The sequence below is a fragment of the Cebus imitator genome, unplaced genomic scaffold (assembly GCF_001604975.1).
Source record: "Cebus imitator isolate Cc_AM_T3 unplaced genomic scaffold, Cebus_imitator-1.0 Scaffold708, whole genome shotgun sequence".
Taxonomy (NCBI): domain Eukaryota; kingdom Metazoa; phylum Chordata; class Mammalia; order Primates; family Cebidae; genus Cebus; species Cebus imitator.
In genome coordinates, this window is record NW_016108023.1 from 1,146,592 (window position 1) to 1,147,643 (window position 1,052).

At 56.3% G+C, this 1,052-nt stretch overlaps 1 protein-coding gene across 1 annotated transcript in view; it reads left to right on the forward strand.

Annotated features, from left to right (window-relative positions):
- Positions 1-1,052, forward strand: part of ASMTL (acetylserotonin O-methyltransferase like) — a 59,472-nt gene extending 58,420 nt beyond the window's left edge. The window contains exon 13 of the mRNA XM_017518848.2: positions 706-1,052. Within this exon, the coding sequence (XP_017374337.1) occupies positions 706-923 (218 nt within the window). The 3' untranslated portion in view covers positions 924-1,052. The remainder of the gene's footprint in view (positions 1-705) is intronic.

The following is a 1,052-nucleotide window of genomic DNA, read 5'->3' on the forward strand; positions in this document are numbered from 1 at the left end:
CCATCCATCCTTCTCACCCATGCATCCATCCATCCATCATCTACCATCTATTCACCCATCCATCCACCCATCCGTCATCTACCATGTATTCACCCATCCATCTACCTATGTATTATCTACCATCTATTCACCCACCCATCCATCCTCATCCATCCATCTCATCCATCTATACATCCATTTACCTCGGTGTGCTTTATCTACTGTCTATTCATCCATCCATCCATCGTCTTCCATGCATCCATTTGTCAATCCATCCATGTACCTACGCATCACCCAGCACCCATCCATCCTTCTCATCCTTGCATCCATCCATCCATCCGTCTAGCTACCTACTCATCATGTCCCATTTATCCGTCCATCCTTCTCATCCATGCATGCATCCATCCAGCATCCAGCATCCACGCATCTTTCTACCAACCTCTCTACCCATCGTCTACCATCTGTTCATCCATCCATCCAGGAGAACCGGAACAGGCCCAGGCGATACATCCAGCCAGCCACCTCTCCATCTAATCTCCCTGTGTGTCTGCTGTGCATGGAGTCTCATCTCTTCCCCCTCCCCTACTTGTGTGGGTCTCCTGGGCCGGGCTTCTTGGCAGCTTCTGTTCATTGTTCTGAGCTCCAGTTGCCCGCTGTGTGCCCTGCTGGCCCCTGAAGGATCCCAGCCTGGCTGGCCAGGACTCCAGCTCTCTGCTCTCCCCTCAGGGGCCGGCGTGCTGCTGGTGGAGATGCTCCTGGATGAGAAGAGGCAGGCGCGGGGCGGCCTGATGCAGTCGCCGAACATGCTGCTGCAGATGGAGGGCAGGGAGCGGAGCCCGGGCGAGTATCAGCGCTTGCTGGAGCCACACGGCTTCCGCCAGGTGCAGGTGGCGCGCTTGGGGGGTTTCCTGGATGCCATGCTGGCCACCAGAGTGGGTCCCTGAAGTCCAGGCAGCGAGCTCATGATAGGGACACCCTGCCGCAGGCTTCAGGGGGCCGCCCCATCCCCAGCTGCCACAGGACAGTCACTCAGGAACGTGCCTTCATGGGTGAATAAAGAAAGTGAAAGCCTG